Source organism: Anomaloglossus baeobatrachus, chromosome 9 (assembly GCF_048569485.1).
Source record: "Anomaloglossus baeobatrachus isolate aAnoBae1 chromosome 9, aAnoBae1.hap1, whole genome shotgun sequence".
Classification (NCBI taxonomy): Eukaryota; Metazoa; Chordata; class Amphibia; order Anura; family Aromobatidae; genus Anomaloglossus; species Anomaloglossus baeobatrachus.
Genome location: NC_134361.1, coordinates 228551404 through 228568632, shown reverse-complemented (window position 1 = coordinate 228568632; position 17229 = coordinate 228551404). Strand labels below are relative to the sequence as shown.

At 48.1% G+C, this 17229-nt stretch overlaps 1 protein-coding gene across 1 annotated transcript in view; it reads right to left on the bottom strand.

Moving 5' to 3' along the window:
* Nucleotides 1-13481: 13481 nt before the first annotated feature.
* Nucleotides 13482-17229, bottom strand: part of SWI5 (SWI5 homologous recombination repair protein) — a 28479-nt gene continuing 24731 nt past the window's right edge. The window contains exons 3-5 of the mRNA XM_075324975.1: nucleotides 17010-17131; nucleotides 16751-16845; nucleotides 13482-13947 (exon numbers count right to left, since the gene is read on the bottom strand). Of these exons, the coding sequence (XP_075181090.1) occupies nucleotides 13883-13947; nucleotides 16751-16845; nucleotides 17010-17131 (282 nt within the window). The 3' untranslated portion in view covers nucleotides 13482-13882. The remainder of the gene's footprint in view (nucleotides 13948-16750; nucleotides 16846-17009; nucleotides 17132-17229) is intronic.

Here is a 17229-nt window from a genome sequence, read left to right as displayed (position 1 = left end):
AAAAGCAAAAGAATGCAAAGAATCCTAAGAATGGAGGGTAACAATGCGGTCCCTGCACAGTGCTCCCCCATCAGGCAGGGAGGGGAACTGCAGAGGACGGTGCTGCAGAGAACGAGCTGAGGGGGCAAAAAGCAAAAAAATGCAAAGAATCCTAAGAGTGGAGGGTAACAATGCGGTGTCCCTGCACAGTGCTGCCCCATCAGGCAGGGAGGGGAACTGCAGAGGACGGTGCTGCAGAGAACGAGCTGAGGGGGCAAAAAGCAAAATGCAAAGAATCCTAAGAATGGAGGGTAACAATGCGGTGTCCCTGCACAGTGCTGCCCCCATCAGGCAGGGTGGGGAACTGCAGAGGACGGTGCTGCAGAGAACGAGCTGAGGGGGCAAAAAGCAAAAAAATGCAAAGAATCCTAAGAATGGAGGGTAATAATGCGGTGTCCCTGCACAGTGCTGCCCCCATCAGGCAGGGAGGGGAACTGCAGAGGACGGTGCTGCAGAGAACGAGCTGAGGGGGCAAAAAGCAAAAAAATGCAAAGAATCCTAAGAATGGAGGGTAACAATGCGGTGTCCCTGCACAGTGCTGCCCCCGTCAGGCAGGGAGGAGAACTGCAGAGGACGGTGCTGCAGAGAACGAGCTGAGGGGGCAAAAAGCAAAAAAATGCAAAGAATCCTAAGAATGGAGGGTAACAATGCGGTCCCTGCACAGTGCTGCCCCCATCAGGCAGGGAGGAGAACTGCAGAGGACGGTGCTGCAGAGAACGAGCTGAGGGGGCAAAAAGCAAAATGCAAAGAATCCTAAGAATGGAGGGTAATAATGCGGTGTCCCTGCACAGTGCTGCCCCATCAGGCAGGGTGGAGAACTGCAGAGGACGATGCTGCAGAGAACGAGCTGAGGGGGCAAAAAGCAAAAAAATGCAAAGAATCCTAAGAATGGAGGGTAACAATGCGGTCCCTGCACAGTGCTGCCCCCATCAGGCAGGGAGGAGAACTGCAGAGGACGGTGCTGCAGAGAACGAGCTGAGGGGGCAAAAAGCAAAAAAATGCAAAGAATCCTAAGAATGGAGGGTAACAATGCGGTGTCCCTGCACAGTGCTGCCCCCATCAGGCAGGGAGAACTGCAGAGGACGATGCTGCAGAGAACGAGCTGAGGGGGCAAAAAGCAAAAAAATGCAAAGAATCCTAAGAATGGAGGGTAACAATGCGGTGTCCCTGCACAGTGCTGCCCCATCAGGCAGGGAGGAGAACTGCAGAGGACAGTGCTGCAGAGAACGAGCTGAGGGGGCAAAAAGCAAAAAAATGCAAATAATCCTAAGAATGGAGGGTAACAATGCGGTGTCCCTGCACAGTGCTGCCCCATCAGGCAGGGAGGAGAACTGCAGAGGACAGTGCTGCAGAGAACGAGCTGAGGGGGCAAAAAGCAAAAAAATGCAAATAATCCTAAGAATGGAGGGTAACAATGCGGTGTCCCTGCACAGTGCTCCCCCATCAGGCAGGGAGGAGAACTGCAGAGGACGATGCTGCAGAGAACGAGCTGAGGGGGCAAAAAGCAAAAAATGCAAAGAATCCTAAGAATGGAGGGTAACAATGCGGTGTCCCTGCACAGTGCTGCCCCCATCAGGCAGGGAGGAGAACTGCAGAGGACGGTGCTGCAGAGAACGAGCTGAGGGGGCAAAAAGCAAAAAATGCAAAGAATCCTAAGAATGGAGGGTAACAATGCGGTGTCCCTGCACAGTGCTGCCCCCATCAGGCAGGGAGGGGAACTGCAGAGGACGGTGCTGCAGAGAACGAGCTGAGGGGCAAAAAGCAAAAAAATGCAAACAATCCTAAGAATGGAGGGTAACAATGCGGTGTCCCTGCACAGTGCTCCCCCATCAGGCAGGGAGGGGAACTGCAGAGGACGGTGCTGCAGAGAACGAGCTGAGGGGGCAAAAAGCAAAAAAATGCAAACAATCCTAAGAATGGAGGGTAACAATGCGGTGTCCCTGCACAGTGCTGCCCCCATCAGGCAGGGAGGGGAACTGCAGAGGACGGTGCTGCAGAGAACGAGCTGAGGGGCAAAAAGCAAAAAAATGCAAAGAATCCTAAGAATGGAGGGTAACAATGCGGTGTCCCTGCACAGTGCTGCCCCCATCAGGCAGGGTGGAGAACTGCAGGGGACGGTGCAGAGAACGAGCTGAGGGGGCAAAAAGCAAAATGCAAAGAATCCTAAGAATGGAGGGTAACAATGCGGTGTCCCTGCACAGTGCTGCCCCCATCAGGCAGGGTGGGGAACTGCAGAGGACGGTGCTGCAGAGAACGAGCTGAGGGGCAAAAAGCAAAAAAATGCAAAGAATCCTAAGAATGGAGGGTAACAATGCGGTGTCCCTGCACAGTGCTGCCCCCATCAGGCAGGGAGGAGAACTGCAGAGGACGGTGCTGCAGAGAACGAGCTGAGGGGCAAAAAGCAAAAAAATGCAAAGAATCCTAAGAATGGAGGGTAACAATGCGGTGTCCCTGCACAGTGCTGCCCCCATCAGGCAGGGAGGAGAACTGCAGAGGACGGTGCTGCAGAGAACGAGCTGAGGGGGCAAAAAGCAAAAAAATGCAAAGAATCCTAAGAATGGAGGGTAACAATGCGGTCCCTGCACAGTGCTGCCCCCATCAGGCAGGGAGGAGAACTGCAGCAGATGGCAGTGCGGAGAATGAGCTGAGGGGGTGCTGACCCCCGGCACTTTCTGGACCCCAACCATCATTAGCGGATGAGAAGCCCCCTGAGAAGGATGCAACAACCCAGGGAAGTGGATTCTCAATGAGGATGAAAAAAGTGATTTATTGTCAATGCGTTTCACAGTCAGTAACGGCTTCCTCAGGAAATCACCTAAAATATATATTGTATGGAGTTAAGGGAGGATTGGGGACCCCCATATATGAGTAGACAAGGGGCACGGGGTTCATCAGAGGAGCGGAGCGCCCCCTGAATATAGTCTGGATGGCTGTGCAGGTACTCCCTGGGAATGGGAATCCCCTCCTTGAAGCTGATGAGTTCATCCAGGTGGAGGCCGGCCGGGCGACTCGGGAAATCACAGGCGGAGAGAAGACGAGAGGCAGAAAGGGCTAGAATAAAAAGGGGAAATGAGGGCGGAATATAATGCGATTTATATTAGTGAATTAAGGTGTAAAATATTTATTACGCGTCGTATATTAAGAGCAATCCTGCGCTCAGTGGGTCCTGACTGCTCCATGTCACCACTGATGGCAGCCATCGACTGGACCCTAGAACGCTCCCTCGGGGGGGGGGAGAATAAGCCGCATATCAATGGGAGGAGTTATGACCACTAAGGGCCCCGGACCAGCAGCCACGCAGGAGTCTGAGCCCCTGATCCCCGGAGCTTCCCATGACCATCGCTGATGACATCACAGCACTACGGATTCCCCAATTCCAGAACCGTCCCGTCCGACGCAGATGATCACTTCACTATATACTGCAGTCCTAGAGCACCGAGGTGCAGTGCACGAGCCAGAAAAACAATCACGGCTCAAGCCTTTATTGCAAATATACACCAAAAAGATAACATTTCAAAATCACCAAAAATGGAAAAAAAGGGCACAACATCTAAACAAAAACAATCTGTAAGAGCCCAAATCTATCAAAATATATGGGATTTATTTTGAAGAACAAAAATAAAAATTGCTCAAATTCCGATTTTCCAATTACCGTACCCCCCCTCCCCAAAAAAAAGCGCTCAAAATGTGGTAAAAACTCAAATGGCATCAATATAAAGTCATGCAAAAAAAATTGAAAAAGTTACGGCTCAAAAAATGATGACTCCACAACTTTTTGTTTTTTTAAATAAAATTTACATTTTTTAACCACTAAAAGGCCCTGTGCGCACTAGGCCGTTTTTACCCGTGGATTTACCCGCGGTTTTGCTGCGGAAATTTCTTGAGAAATGTTTGCGATCTTTCTGCAGACATTTCCCAGCAAAACCTATGGGAAAAAATAATAGCTGTGCGCACACTGCTGATTTTTCCTCAATAAAATTCTTTGTGAAGTTTTTCTTGAGAAAGAAGGGAATTTTGTTACTTACCGTAAATTCCTTTTCTTCTAGCTCCTATTGGGAGACCCAGACGATTGGGTGTATAGCTACTGCCTCCGGAGGCCACACAAAGCAATTACACTAAAAAGTGTAAGGCCCCTCCCCTACTGCCTATACACCCCCCCGTGGGATCACGGGCTCCTCAGTTTTAGTGCAAAAGCAAGAAGGAGGAAAGCCAATAACTGTTTTAAATACAAATTCAACCCGAGAAACAACCTCGGAGAACTGAACTGTTCAACATGAACAACATGTGCACCCGAAAAAAACAAATTTCCTAAGAAAAACAGGGCGGGTGCTGGGTCTCCCAATTGGAGCTAGAAGAAAAGGAATTTACGGTAAGTAAACAAAATTCCCTTCTTCTTTGTCGCTCCTAATTGGGAGACCCAGACAATTGGGACGTCCAAAAGCAGTCCCTGGGTGGGTAAAAGAATACCTCGTGATCGGGCCGTCAGGCAGCCCTTTCCTACAGGTGAGCCACCGCCGCCTGAAGGACTTGTCTACCTAGGCCGGCATCCGCCGAAGCGTAGGTATGCACCTGATAATGCTTGGTAAAAGTGTGCAGACTCGACCAGGTAGCCGCCTGGCACACCTGCTGAGCCGTAGCCTGGTGCCTCAAAGCCCAGGACGCACCCACGGCTCTGGTAGAATGGGCTTTCAGTCCTGATGGAATCGGAAGCCCAGCAGAACGGTAGGTGTGAAGAATTGGTTCCTTGATCCAACGCGCAAGGGTGGATTTGGAAGCTTGCGACCCTTTACGCTTACCAGCGACAAGGACAAAGAGTGCATCCGAGCGGCGCAGAGGCGCCGTGCGGGAAATGTAGATCCTGAGTGCTCTCACCAGATCCAATAAATGCAAACCTTTTTCAAATTGGTGAACTGGATGCGGACACAAAGACGGTAAAGTGATATCTTGATTGAGATGAAAGGAAGATACCACCTTGGGAAGAAATTCTGGAATTGGACGCAGAACTACCTTGTCCTGGTGAAACACCAGGAATGGAGATCTGCATGATAACGCCGCCAGCTCGGACACTCTCCGAAGAGACGTGACCGCCACTAGAAAGGCCACTTTCTGTGAAAGACGAGAAAGGGAAACCTCCTTCATAGGCTCGAAAGGCGGCTTTTGGAGAGCAATTAGAACCTTGTTCAGGTCCCAGGGCTCCAATGGCCGCTTGTAAGGGGGGACGATATGACAAACCCCTTGCAGGAACGTGCGTACCTGAGGAAGTCGCGCCAGGCATTTCTGAAAAAATACGGATAGCGCGGAGACTTGACCCTTAAGGGAGCCAAGCGACAAACCTTTTTCCAACCCAGACTGCAGGAAGGAAAGAAAAGTAGGCAATGCAAATGGCCAGGGAGAAACTCCCTGAGCAGAGCACCAAGATAAGAATATCTTCCACGTCCTGTGGTAGATCTTGGCGGAGGATGGCTTCCTAGCCTGTCTCATGGTGGCAACCACTTCATGAGATAAACCTGAGGCCGCTAGGATCCAGGACTCAATGGCCACACAGTCAGGTTCAGGGCCGCAGAATTCAGATGGAAAAACGGCCCTTGGGACAGTAAGTCTGGTCGGTCTGGTAGTGCCCACGGTTGGCCTACCGTGAGGTGCCACAGATCCGGGTACCACGACCTCCTTGGCCATTCTGGAGCGACGAGAATGGCGCGGCGGCAGTCAGACCTGATTTTGCGGAGCACTCTGGGCAACAATGCCAGAGGTGGGAACACATACGGTAGCCGGAACTGCGACCAATCTTGAACTAAGGCGTCTGCCGCCAGAGCTCGGTGATCGTGAGACCGTGCCATGAAAACCGGGACCTTGTTGTTGTGCCGTGACGCCATCAGGTCGACGTCCGGCATCCCCCAGCGGCGACAGATCTCCTGAAACACGTCCGGGTGAAGGGACCATTCCCCTGCGTCCATGCCCTGGCGACTGAGAAAGTCTGCTTCCCAGTTTTCTACGCCTGGGATGTGAACGGCGGATATAGTGGATGCCGTGTCTTCCACCCACGTCAGAATCCGCCGGACTTCCTGGAAGGCTTGCCGACTGCGTGTTCCCCCTTGGTGGTTGATGTATGCCACCGCTGTGGAGTTGTCCGACTGAATTCGGATCTGCTTGCCTTCCAGCCACTGTTGGAAGGCTTGTAGGGCAAGATAGACTGCTCTGATCTCCAGAACATTGATCTGAAGGGTGGACTCTTTCCGAGTCCACGTACCCTGAGCCCTGTGGTGGAGAAACACTGCTCCCCACCCTGATAGACTCGCATCTGTCGTGACCACCGCCCAGGATGGGGGTAGGAACGACTTTCCTTTTGACAATGAGGTGGGAAGAAGCCACCACCGGAGAGAGTCCTTGGCTGCTTGAGAGAGGGAGACCTCCCTGTCGAGGGACGTCGACTTCCCGTCCCATTGGCGGAGAATGTCCCATTGTAGTGGACGCAGATGAAACTGCGCAAAAGGAACTGCTTCCATTGCTGCTACCATCTTCCCTAGGAAGTGCATGAGGCGCCTCAAGGGGTGCGACTGGCCCTAAAGGAGAGATTGCACCCCTGTCTGTAGTGAACGCTGTTTGTCCAGTGGAAGTTTCACTATCACTGAGAGAGTATGAAACTCCATGCCAAGATATGTTAGTGATTGGGTCGGGGTTAGATTTGACTTTGAAAAGTTGATAATCCACCCGAAACTCTGGAGAGTCTTCAGTGCCACGTTCAGGCTGTGTTGGCATGCCTCTTGAGAGGGTGCCTTTATAAGTAGATCGTGCAAATACGGGATCACGGAGTGACCTTGCGAGTGCAGGACTGCTACCACTGCTGCCATGACCTTGGTGAAGACCCGAGGGGCTGTCGCCAGTCCGAAAGGTAACGCTACGAACTGCAGGTGTTCGCTTCCTATAACGAAGCGTAGAAAACGCTGGTGCTCTGGCGCAATTGGCATGTGGAGATAAGCATCCTTGATGTCTATTGATGCTAGGAAATCTCCTTGAGACATTGAGGCGATAACGGAGCGGAGAGATTCCATCCTGAACCTCCTGGTTTTTACGTGTTTGTTGAGCAGCTTTAGATCCAGGACGGGACGGAACGACCCGTCTTTCTTTGGCACCACAAACAAATTGGAGTAAAAACCGTGACCTTGTTCCTGAAGAGGAACAGAAGTCACCACTCCTTCCGCCTTTAGAGCGGACACCGCTTGCAGCAGAGCATCGGCTCGGTCGGGCGGTGGGGAAGTTCTGAAGAAGCGAGTTGGAGGACGAGAGCAGAACTCTATCCTGTACCCGTGAGACAGAATGTCTCTCACCCAACGGTCTTTGACCTGTGACAACCAAATGTCGCCAAAGCGGGAGAGCCTGCCACCGACCGAGGATGCGGAGAGAGGAGGCTGAGAGTCATGAGGAAGCCGTCTTGGTAACGGTTCTTCCGGCTGGCTTTTTTGGGCGTGATTGAGTCCGCCACGAATCTGAGCCCCTCTGATCCTTTTGAGTCCTTTTGGACGAGTAGAATTGGGACCTGCCTGAGCCTCGAAAGGACCGAAAACCAGACTGTCCCCTCCTCTGTTGAGGTTTGTTTTGTCTGGGCTGAGGTAAGGATGAATCCTTACCCTTGGAGTGTTTAATGATTTCATCCAAACGCTCACCAAACAATCGGTCACGAGAAAAAGGCAAACTGGTTAAGCACTTCTTGGAAGAAGAATCTGCCTTCCATCCTCTCAACCACAGGGCTCTGCGTAAAACCACAGAGTTGGCTGACGCCACCGCCGTACGGCTCGTAGAGTCTAGGACAGCATTAATCGCGTAAGACGCGAATGCAGACATTTGAGAGGTCAAGGGTGCCACCTGCGGAGCAGATGTACGTGTGACCGTGTCGACCTGTGTAAGCCCAGCTGAAATAGCTTGGAGTGCCCATACGGCTGCGAATGCTGGCGCCAACGACGCTCCAATAGCTTCATAGATGGATTTCAACCAGAGCTCCATCTGCCTGTCAGTGGCATCTTTAAGTGCCGCTCCATCTTCTACTGCAACTAAGGATCTAGCTGCCAGTCTGGAGATTGGAGGGTCCACCTTGGGACACTGTGTCCAGCCCTTGACCACGTCAGGGGGAAAAGGATAGCGTGTATCTTTAAGCCGTTTGGAAAACCGCTTATCAGGATAAGCGTGGGGTTTCTGGATTGCGTCTCTAAAGTCAGAGTGGTCCAGAAAAGAGCTTAATTTACGCTTGGGATATCTGAAATGGAATTTCTCCTGCTGTGAAGCTGCCTCCTCCGCAGGAGGGGCTGGTGGAGAAATATCTAACATCTTATTGATGGACGCTATAAGATCATTCACTATGGCGTCACCATCCGGGGTATCTAGATTGAGAGCGGCCCCAGTATCAGAATCCTGATCAGCTACCTCCGCCTCATCACCCATAGATTCGTCCCGCTGGGATCCTGACCAGTGTGATGAAGTTGAGGGCCGCTCATAGCGAGCCAGCTTAGGTTGTCTGGGACTGTCGTCCGAGTCAGAGCCGTCACCCTGGGATGCATATGACACCCCCGGAGCTAGGAAGTGGTCCAGCTGAGGGGGACCAGGGGGCAATGGATCAACAGTGCCCATGGTCTGAGTTACTGGTCTAGACTGCAATGTTTCAAGAATTTTAGACATAGTCATAGACAATCTATCAGCAAAAACTGCAAACTCCGTCCCCGTCACCTGGACAGTATTCACAGGTGGTACACCCTGGGTCACATCCAGCAGAGGCCCCGGCTGTGCAATTGCCACAGGGGCCGAGCACTGCACACAATGGGGGTCAGTGGAACCTGCCGGTAGAGTAGCCCCACATGCGGTACAAGCAGCATATAAAGTCCGTGCCTTGGCACTTTTGCTTTTTGCGGACGACATGCTGTTATCTCCTTGAGAAATCTAAGGAGGGTATATAGCAGAAAACCACCAGCGACTGTACAGTGCAAAGTATTGCCAGCACAAAATACAAAGTACACTATGGCACAAGTGGGGGAGAGCCCTTGAGGGCTGCTTACCGCCCGCTGAAAAGCGGGTGTGAGGTCGTAGAATCCCTTGTCTGGGTCTCCCCGTCTCCCCTCTGCAGCTCAGCGTGCAGACAGGAATGGCTGCCGGCGTCCTGTGAAGAGGGGCGGACCGTGGGCGTCCCAAACAAAAGAGCGGGAAACTGCGTCCCCCTGTGCCTAGTGTGAGGGCTGGAGTATGTAAAACAGACTCCAGCTCTTAGCGCTGCTGGTCTGTACAGCGTCCCGCCCTCCTCCTGACTGGCAGGTCCGGGGGCGGGAACGATACGAACTAGGCCGCAAAAGCCGGGGACTGTAGTAATCTAGCGCGGCCGTCATATATGCACGGCCAGCGCGGAAGTCCCCGGCGCACCACAAATCCCAGCCGCGACCAGTAAACACTGACCCCAGCGGCCGGATCGGCCGATCGTACAAAGTCACCTCACTCAGCAGAGCTGTAGTGAGTAACGGCACCAGCGCAGCAGCGCTGTTTACCCCGGCGCACTAACACACCCAGCAATGCTGCAGTGTGCGTGCGATAAGCACGGGGACACGGAGTACCTTAATGAAGCAGGGTCCTGTCCCTGAGGAAACTCCGCTCCGTATCCAGCAGATCCTCCAGGGGCTGTGGATGGAGCACGGTCTCAGTGCCCGGAGACCGGTAAAGTCCCACTTCACCCAGAGCCCTAATGGGGATGGGGAAGGAATCAGCATGTGGGCTCCAGCCTCCGTACCCGCAATGGGTACCTCAACCTTAACAAACACCGCCGACAGAAAGTGGGGTGAGAAGGGAGCATGCTGGGGGCCCCATATGGGCCCTCTTTTCTTCCATCCGACATAGTCAGCAGCTGCTGCTGACTAAACAGTGGAGCTATGCGTGGATGTCTGGCCTCCTTCGCACAAAGCATAAAACTGAGGAGCCCGTGATCCCACGGGGGGGTGTATAGCCAGAAGGGGAGGGGCCTTACACTTTTAAGTGTAGTACTTTGTGTGGCCTCCGGAGGCAGTAGCTATACACCCAATTGTCTGGGTCTCCCAATTAGGAGCGACAAAGAAATGAGCATGTCCATTATTTTCCGCAGGTACCTGCGGTATACCCCGGAATTTCACTCCATTCACTGTAATGAAATCGCGACATACCGGGGGTATACCGCAGGTAGCAAATGATGTGCGGTATACCCCCGGTATAGCCGCGATTTACCTGCGGTAATGCTCATCGCTGCCTGCGGTTTTGCAGGAAGTGATGTCATTATGCCAGGAAGAGGAAGCGGAGCAGAGGAAACACACGTCACACTCCTTGGACGCCGCATGGAAGCACTTCCGTGTGACCTCCAGGTGCCCGTGCAGTCTGTGTCCTGCTCCAGCCTCGCGGCTGCCCGCACTGCAGTGTGTCAGTGTCTGCCCGCAGTGTCAGCAGCTTGTCACACAGCAGTGCGTGCAGCCGCGGGGATGCCGAGCGCTGCTGTCAGGAGGTGAGATGAGATCATTACCTGCTGTGACGTTCTCCTGCCTCTTGACGTCACCGCGGTCACTGCTGTCTATGCCCGCGGCCCGAGACTGTCACTAGCGGTGACGTCACGGGCTCTCGCGATACTACTGACAACACGGCGGGCATAGAAGTCAGTGACAGCGCTGATGGCAGGACTGCAGGAGATCATCACAGCAGGTAATGATCTCATTATCCTCCTGACAGCAGCGCTCGTCATCCCCTGCAGTGACCTGGGCTATTGATGTTAGCTCAGGTCACTGCATTACTCTCCCAGCCAATGGGGAACATTCTGTTCTTCATTGACTGGGACAATGACTATGGTATGGATCACCGTGGGACCCCCTTCCCCATTATTGGATTACGCCGGACCCGGATTTGATTGTTCTTGTCAATAAATTGGTGAAAGAGGGAATGTGGGGAGTGTTTTTTCAAATAAAACATTTTTTGTTGTCTATTTTTTATTTCTTACTGACTGGGTTGGTGATGTCGGGTATCTGATAGACGCGTGACATCACTAACCCCAGGGCTTGATACCAGGTGACATTACACATCTGGCATCAACCCCATATATTAGCCCGTTTGCCATCGCACCAGGGCAACGGGATGAGTTGGGGCGAAGCGCCAGGATTGGCACGTCTAATGGATGCGCCACTTCTGGGGCGGCTGCAGCCTGCTATTTTTAGGCTGGGGAGTGTCCAATAACAGTAGACCTCCCTAGTCTGAGAATATCAGACCCCAGCTGTCCGCTTTACCTTGGCTGGTGATGCAATTTGGGGGGGACCCCACGTTTTTTGTTTTAAATTATTTATTTAATGTAAAATAACAGCGTGGGGTGCCCTCTATTTTGGATTACCAGCCAAGGTAAAGCTGCCAGCTGTGGTCTGCAGCCGTCTGCTTTACCCTAGCTGGCCACAAAAGATGGGGGGACCTCATGTCATTTTTTTTTTTAATTATTTATTTATTTTTTGGCTAAATACAAGGATAAGCACCCTTTACTGCCACATGAAAGTCACGAAAGGGTGCCAGCTTAGAATATGTGGGGGGGGTAGGACATTATATAGGTCTTTCTCATCTATCTATTCATCTTTCCCTCTATCCATTATCTGTCTATCGATTATCTATTATCTATATTATTTATTGCAGTTCAGCATAAAAAAACCCGCAGGGACCAACCTGCAGAAAAACCGCGACAAAATCGCAGCAAAAACGCATGCGTTTTTCCCGCGGTTTTGGTGCGTTTTTTTACCGCACGTGCGGTAATCTTCAACTCCCAGAAGTTTCTCAAGAAATTTTCTTGAGAAAAATCACTTTTCTAGTGCGCACAGAGCCTTACAGTTAAAAAAAATAAAGACTATAAAACAATAAAAACTACAAGTTTGGTCTCAAATTCATCATATTAAATCAGAAGAAGGTTTGCAGCTTATTTTTAATGTACAACAAATGCAGTAAACATTAAAAAAAATAAAAAATAAGGCAGAATTGCAAGAATTTTTTTATTTATCAGTTTGCATGCCTTTGATTTTTTTTCCCAATTATTCAGGACACTAAGTAAAGTGATGGGTGTCAATCAAAACTATAAAAAAAAAACCAAATCCTGAATATGTCTATATGTTGATAGAAAAATTACAAATAAAAAGTTATGGCTCTTGAAAAAAAAAAAATATACAGGTAAATAAAAAATTGGCAGCATCAGAAAGGGGTTAAATAAATATATCAAGTCAGTAAAGTGCTGTGGAATTAATAGCGCTATATAAGTGAGTAAAATAATAAAAAAAAAAATATTATTGTTATGAGGATAAATAGAAATAAAAATAATATAAATAATTCATAGTAATTAGTAGTAGTAGTAGTAGTAGTAACAATAATATAAATAATAATTAGTATTTTTATAATCAATTATTTGTATTATCATTACTAATAATAATAATTAGTATTATCAATAAATAATATTATTGTTATGAAGAAATTGCAAAATACCAATAACTAACAATTGATTCATATTATTATTATTATTATTATTATTATTATTATTATTAGTAGTAGTAGTAGTAGTAGTAGTAGTAGTAGTAGTAGTAGTAGTAGTAGTAGTAGTAGTAGTAGTAATAATAATAATAATAATTAGTATGTTAACATCAATAATAATTATTAATAATAATTAGTATATTATCATCATTAATAATCACATGTTAATTAGTATTATATAATAATATTTTTTATTATATTAATAATTATTATTTTATCATAATTAATAATGATAATACTAGTATATTAATAATACTACTAAACTCATACATATAAAATAATAATAAAATAAAAATGCTAATAACTAATATTAAATAAAAATAAACTAATATAATAAAAATACTAATAGATATATGATAAAAATACTAATATAAATGTAATAAAAAAGTCTAAAATAATAAAACATACTAATAACTAATAAAATAATAATAAATATAATACAAAATTCTAATTACAAATATTATAATAAAAAAAATACAAATTAATAAAAATAATAATTATAAACTAATATAATTTAAAAATACTACTAATAAAAAATACTACTACTACTACTAATAATAATAATAAATAAATAAAAATAAATAAATAAATAAATAAAAGGACCTCTCCTAATGATTACAAAGGACCTCTCTCCTGTACCAGTCTGTGTCTTGTATTGTTTATGATTATTGTACTTGTCCCTATTATATACACCCCTTTCACATTAAAGCGCCATGGAATTGATGGCGCAATAATAATAACATAATAATAATAAAATAATAATAATAATAATAATAATGTAACCTGTGTTGTGTGCTCTGCCACCTAGTGGCGGATGTACAGATGACACCTGCAATTTCCTTCTCGTCGCGGCAGATTTGATAACATCGCTTAATGATAAATGATTTAATAACAACAATGGAGTATTTATTAGATTGTACATATTTTATTTTGAATTAACAAATATACAAATAGTTACATTTCTAAGTGATTAATAATAAAAGTCGCCTCCGGTACAAAGTCTACAGCAACAGTTCTATAGGGTCAAACACTGGAAAAGCAATAAATGAGAGCAGAGTGGGGCAAAGACTCACCCGAGCGTCTGAAATGCAGCTGAATGGTGCAATGACAAGGACAAAGTCGTCTTTCCTCCATAGTAAGGACATAATAAGGACCCCCCATTCCTGGAAGTAACGGGGCCGGGTCTGATAAAGGGGAAGCTGTTGATGGGGTAAAGGGCACCGAGACGGGAGCGCACAGTCCTCGCTCAGGAGACTCCTCTCTGCCAGATCTGAACTGGGGCAAAGAGGACATGGCTCCTCCGGCCTCAGTCCTCCAGGTCCAGCCCGAATTCTCCGTACAGGTCCTTGGTGGTGACTCCTCTCATGGCAGCTGCAGATGAAGCACATGGCAGCACCCGGCATTAGTCACGGGTCACTGAACCTCCGCACCGACGCTTCTGACCCAGTTTCCCAATATTCATGACATTATAGACAACAGAGAAAGAAATGCCTCTCCTTTACCCTACATTTAGAAGACTTCACCGTTCCGTGACGATCCTCTGTTACTCCTCAGGGCAATATTGACATAAATTGATAATTGGGTGTTACTATCTTTAGGGGCCGGGATACCTAAACTGTTCAATTAGACAATGTCCGCGTGCAGGAATATTAAACATGGTAACACCCAGTTCTCAACTTATCTCTATATTTCCAGGAAGAACAACAGAGGGACATCACAATGCAGAATTGTAAAAACTGACAGCTATTGAATTATTGTTTTCTTTACAAAGACAGATGTTAAGAGGGTCTTCAATAATTTCCTGATTTGCAGGGACCGGACACTTAGAACACTTGTGACTCTTTTTCACATAAAGGGGTCATTTACAGTTTTTAGGAAAGGACCCCATCATCAGGCAATGTGATAAAGTATCCCGCTGCCTCCAATGTGACCGGCCGAGAAGGATCCCTAAATTCACTGGCCTTTTAGTAGGTGCCACAATACCCTCTAAAAAGTTAGGGTGTCATTCTAATGTCTTAACCCCTTCACACACACACACACACACCCCCGGCGATTTTTTGCAAGATGACCAAAAACTTAATTTTGGCATTTGGGATCTTTTTGCAGCTACGCCGTTCATTGATCAGGTTAAATTTTGATAGATCCGGCATTTCTGAACGCGGCAATACCAAATGTGTATTTTTTTTAACCCTTTAATTTTCAATGGGGCCAATGGGGGTGATTTGAACTCTTGGGGGGTTTTTTTATTAATATTTTTTAAAACTTTTCTTTTTACTCTCTTATTTTTATTTTACTGGTCCCCCTATGGGGCTATAAGGATCAGCAGTCTGATCACTCATTCATTTCTCTTGATCAGAGCCGCACAGCATTGATCTGCAGAAATGCCGCGTTCTTGTTAGGCTACTTTCACACTTGCGTTTTTTTTCCTTCCATCACAATCCGCCCTTTTGGAAAAAAGCGGAATCTGTTAACGGATTCCGCTGTTTCCCATAGACTTGTAAGGATGACGGATTGTGCCAAAAGTACCTGCGTTGCTACCGCTGGGCGACGCTGCGTTGCTTCCGCTGGGCGGAAGGAACGCAGCATGTAATGTTTTTTTGAGCAGCGGAATCCTTAGGATTTTGCTGCGCTGCGCATGCGCTCTCTGGATCCCTGCACCCGTAGCCAGGGTACACATCGGGTAACCAAGCAAAGTGCTTTGCTTAGTTACCCGACATTTACCCTGGCTACATGCGCAGGGAGCCCGACACTTCCCCGCTTGGCTCCACCCCCTCCCGCACGCCACTCCGCATGTACACACACACACATATACACACACACGCAGGCGTACACACGTACACACACACACACACACTCACCTGTCCTCAGCGCCATGGCCCCGCTCGGCTCCACCCACCCCACACTCCGCCCCCCGCACACATTCTCGACGGCCGAACGATCAGCTGCTGTGAGCGATCGGCTGATCACCCGGCGACCGGCTGCTGTGAGCGATCGACTGATCACATGGCGACCGGCTGCTGTGAGCGATCGACTGATCACATGGCGACCGGCTGCTGTGAGCGATCGGCTGATCACCCGGCCGCCGGCTATTGAGAGCGATCGGCTGAGCGCCCGGGTGATCAGCTGATCGTTCACAATAGTCTGCCGCCGGTGAAACTGTAAAAAAAAAAAAAAAAAAAAGCTGATTCTGTTGTTTTGTATGATCCGTTGCATTCGTTGTGCCATTATATGCGACACATCCGTTGCATCCGTCACACAACGCAATGCAACGGATGCCGTTCAACGTAAGCGGCTGTAACCGGAAGTGAGTAATGATAGTGACATGAGTCATCACATGACCCATCGCTACCATGACAACCATCGGCTACCCGTGACCACGGGGCCTCCGATGGCGGCAGGGAAAGGCGTGTTCCCCGCTGCGGCGCTTTAAATGGCATTGCCACATTTTGACAGCGCAATTTAAGGAATTAACAGGAGCGGGTGGATCGCGGATCCACCTGCGCCTGCGAGGCACACATGTCTGTTGTACAAATAACCCCTCCCTTTTGCTTACTGTGGTTTGCGGGTTAACGTATTTGTGACGCCCATCTTTTTCCAACCAATGGGTGTGCTTTTTAAAAATATTTAATTATCTAATATATGCTCTTTTTATCAAATACCAATAAAGATATTGTTATTTTGTGACCTTTTGTTCGCTTTTTTTCTTTTTTGGTTTTGTACAAATAAGTAGGCGTGTTCGGGGATTACAACTGGCTTACCGCAGCAGCCGGTGGTGATCACCCCTTCATGATTTAGGCCGTACCGTTACTTCCTAGGTCGTGAAGGGGTTAAAGGGGAACCAGTCCGATTGAATTTATTATAGAAAAAAGTGGAACGCCTGTATAGGTCCCAATACAACAATAGAAATGATACACGTCTTGTAGAAATCGGATTTACCAGTGCTGAGACAATGAGCTTTGAAGCCACAAGCAAATTAGACAGGAAGTGCACTGGGGGCGTGTCAACATACTCAGTATAAACACGCCCCCAGTGCACTTCCTGTCTAATTTGCATGTGGCTTCAACGCTCGATTTCTCAGCACTGGCAAATCCGATTTCTACAAGACGGGTATCATTCTTATTGTTGTACTGGGACCTATACAGGCGTACCACAAGTATCAGTCGAGCATTCTTACCTAGGCGGCCTAATAACATCTGTCCTGTGTCTTTTAACTCATTATATTCATGGAGAAGGGCGATGTGCTTGTCCAGTTCTTCTACGCAGAAGCCTCTGGAAAGAAAATAAAGGCATGTGAGTGTATACTGGTGATGCAGATGTCTCATAATACACTAATATATACTATGCACCATAATGATGTGTCTAGGGGGGACCACACCCCATATATGAGTAAGGGAGGGGTTGTCACATCGGCCATGACCTCAATATTTACTTACTCAGCTTCAAGTTTCCTTATTTCTTCATCTAAGGAGCCGTCCTTGTTCTTCAGGTCGGAGATCTCTCTCTGTAGATCCTCTGAGTGAGCGGAGGAAGGTTTGCTGACGCTTGGAGATTGGACCTGCAGACAGATCAGTGGTTACGTGGTTCATCCCCCATGTGACCGTTCCCGACCACAGATTTACATCATCGCTCAGCTCTGACCTCACAGTCATCAGC